This window comes from Agrilus planipennis, unplaced genomic scaffold, assembly GCF_000699045.2.
Source record: "Agrilus planipennis isolate EAB-ADULT unplaced genomic scaffold, Apla_2.0 scaffold10, whole genome shotgun sequence".
NCBI classification, from domain to species: domain Eukaryota; kingdom Metazoa; phylum Arthropoda; class Insecta; order Coleoptera; family Buprestidae; genus Agrilus; species Agrilus planipennis.
The window spans coordinates 1,253,064-1,256,488 of record NW_020442465.1 but is presented as its reverse complement, the minus strand read 5'-3'; the positions used below and the strand labels follow the sequence as shown (position 1 = coordinate 1,256,488).

Sequence of the window (3,425 nt, the reverse complement as noted above, 5' to 3'; positions counted from 1 at the left end):
TTCAAACACTCCTTTAATGTTTATCTGCACCTGAAATTGTTTAAAATACTACATTCAAACTTTAAAAGTTCGGTAATAAGTATTTTTGAAATATAAAATAATAAAAAATGAGAACACTACCACGCATTTAACAAAATAAAACCGTTTTAACTGGAGGTGAAAGGTCTCGAAGACGAACACGAGAATACATCAGAAACAGTCATAAACTCCCAATTTTGTTTTTAATCGGGCACTTCCCTGTATGGAATTTCCGAAGTAACGTTAAATCCTTCGAAATAATGAGTCAAAAATTCGAACGTTGGGCGATTTTCCGGTTTGGTATCCCAACAGTTTAACATGATGTGATAAATTTCGTCTGGTATATAATGAGTGGCAGGTTTGGGCATTCGATAACCTTTTTCGATTTGTCCGATTACCTCGCGACCATGCATTCCCGGATATGGCACTTGTCCGTACGTGAACAGCTCCATAAGAAGGACACCGTAGGACCATACGTCAGATTTAATCGAAAACTTCCCGTAGACGATGGCCTCGGGGGCGGTCCATTTCACTGGGAATCTAGATCCTTGTTTCGGACAATATTCGTTATCCTCTATAACCCTGGCGAGGCCGAAATCACAAATTTTCGCGATATTATTTTCCCCGATAAGAACGTTTCTGGCAGCCAAATCCCTGTGGATTAACTGTTTCGATTCCAAATATTCCATTCCGGAAGCCACCTGGAACGCTATGTATATTAAGTCTTCGAAGCCAAGCGTTTTACCCTCATCTTTGCGCAGAAAATCTAGCAGACTTCCTTTAGACATGTACTCCTGTACTATGTAGATTGGTTCTTCTTTACTACAAACCGCGTAAAGAGCCACGAGACGTTTGTGACGGAACTTTTTCATGATCGCAGCCTCCTGAAGGAACGCTTGGGTCGACATTGTACCCTCACGTAATGTCTTGACCGCTACGTCGATTGAATTTCGCCACTTACCATAATACACTTCGCCGAAGTTACCTCGTCCAAGACGTCGAATGAGCTGAATTTCTTCACGAGGAATTTCCCATTTGTCACGGAACGTCGGGCCCAAATCCCACATTTGAGGTTGAGGTTTAGGACATGGCCTCGACAAAACGTGACAAAGTCCAAAAGCATTTTCTAAAACAAAAATAACAATAACGTAAGATTTTTATAATAATGTAAACATGAATTACTTACTCGAATAAGCCTGTACTAATTCTGAAAGAGTCAAAAACGTTTTGTTCGTGGATATGTAGAAACCACCGTTATCTAGAGGTTTTATTTTGTAATGCTTAACATGATGGCCCCTGACTTCCTCCCAATCTTTTACGGATAACGAATACCCAAGTGGGTTGTGTTCAGAAGGACGAACGAGAAAAGTCCCTCTGGGATTCTCTTCAGCCAGTAAGAGCTTGTCGGCTTCCTTTCTCGATATATTTTCAAAGAACCAACTAAAACAAAACACATTCATCACGTTATCTTATTAAATGGGATTTAAAAGTTTTACGCACTCTTCACTTTCAATACTCAGTTCGGGGGCGACAAAATTTCCCGGAATTAGCCCCTCTTGTCTTGTGGTAAGATGAAGAACGGTCCACCAGTCGCCATCAGAGTCGTCCACCACTTCCATGCGATCGCCCTTTCGGAAGGAGACGTCTGTGACATCACGGGCAGTGTAGTTGTACAGGGCGATCACAATACGACTCTTGGCAATCGGATTGGCCGGGGGCCTGGTGGGTGTTTGTCGTGGACGGATGATGTCAACATGACTTCTTTGGGGATCCGGCGTGTACCGGGGCTCCAAGCCACTGACAATTTTTGCTTAAACATAACATTGTATTTGTTAAAACCCGTTTAAAAACAGAAAACAGAATAAAGGTGCATATATGTGATACTTTCAGTACGGTAAGTTAGCGTCCACAAATTTTTACTTTTCTAATCGATTTTGTAACAATCCCTTTTCAAATCTCGCGCCTCCCACGTTATCTAGTACCGATGCGCCCCTGACTACCCTCATCGATAGCGCCACCAGTTATACTTACCGTCCATTCCTGGAGCTTTAAGACTAGAAAACATATTGTGCGGCTCGGCATTATGACTGTTACTACAGCACTTGTTGCCCATTTTATGATTTTGAAGGAATATTTATCAGTTCATCTGTAACAAATTCGAAAACTATTGATACAACTGATACCAAAATAAGCAGGAAATAGTCATACTAAAACAACATATTGTTATAATTTTCCTATTTGATTGTCCAAGCTAATGACATTATTAAACTCTACAGTACTGAATTTTGCGAAAGTATAGGGGTTCACAACAGGCATAACCAGTGGCGGACTAAGGATAGAGCGGGCCCTAGGGAACATTGTAATTCCGGGCCTATTTTTCAGATAAAATACTTTTTAAGTAAAAATAAAAATTAATTATAAAAGTTAAAAAATTAAAAAATGACCTTCGACAGGCTCTAGAACAACGCTTTATCTACCTTATTACAAAATTTCAAACCTCTGTTCCAAATATTAAACTCATAATATCTAGAACCGATAATCTGAATCCCCTTAAAGTATCGGCACCTTTTGAGTACGTACAGTTAGTACGTGCCGAAGCGGCTTTTATAAAAAATCTAACCGAGTAGAAAAATATTCGGTGTTATTTTTCAACGTATCAGCATTTTCTGAGTACTGTCGGCTCGTGCCGAGGCTACTTTTATAAAAGATGTAACCGAGTGGACCAATTTCAAAATTCAATACAAGAAAAAATCACTAAATTTTTTAAACTCTTGCCTAAAGCTGATTATAACGATTAATTTTTGTCAATACATTGATTTTATTTTGATACATATTGGTTTTATTTTGGAACCTCTTAGAACGTATTCCCTATGATTCCATACTAATTTCATACGGTTTCTATATTCGCGGCATATTTATGGAACGTATACTCCGCGAATAAAAAGATTTTACNTTAAACTCTACAGTACTGAATTTTGCGAAAGTATAGGGGTTCACAACAGGCATAACCAGTGGCGGACTAAGGATAGAGCGGGCCCTAGGGAACATTGTAATTCCGGGCCTATTTTTCAGATAAAATACTTTTTAAGTAAAAATAAAAATTAATTATAAAATTTAAAAACTTAATTTTCGGTCTCCAAAAATTACGGGCCTTAGCCACGTGCCTAGGTTGCCTAGTCCATAGTCCGCCCCTGGGTATAACACACAGTTTCCTTTACTTTAAAATCTCCAACTGTTCCAGAGTTATCCTAACTTGCTAACAATATCATAATAAATAAAGTAAAGGATCAAGAGGTTTCACTATTTAAAAAGGTCAGTAATTATAAAGAGAAAAAAGCATCCAAAAGTATAAATAAAATATGGTAGCACGCCTTTGTACTTACTTTTTTTAAACTAAAATTTGACAA

The 3,425-nt window shown here is 38.5% G+C and overlaps 1 protein-coding gene across 1 annotated transcript; it reads right to left on the bottom strand.

Moving 5' to 3' along the window:
* Window positions 1–66: 66 nt before the first annotated feature.
* LOC108732445 (tyrosine-protein kinase Src64B) lies at window positions 67–2,191 on the bottom strand. Its single transcript, XM_025981065.1, has 4 exons — window positions 2,050–2,191; window positions 1,519–1,828; window positions 1,205–1,458; window positions 67–1,144 (listed from the first exon to the last, which is right to left on the bottom strand). Exons 1-4 carry the CDS (start codon window positions 2,129–2,131, stop codon window positions 222–224), a joined length of 1,569 nt encoding a protein of 522 aa, XP_025836850.1. The 5' UTR covers window positions 2,132–2,191; the 3' UTR covers window positions 67–221.
* Between the last annotated feature and the right edge of the window lie 1,234 nt (window positions 2,192–3,425).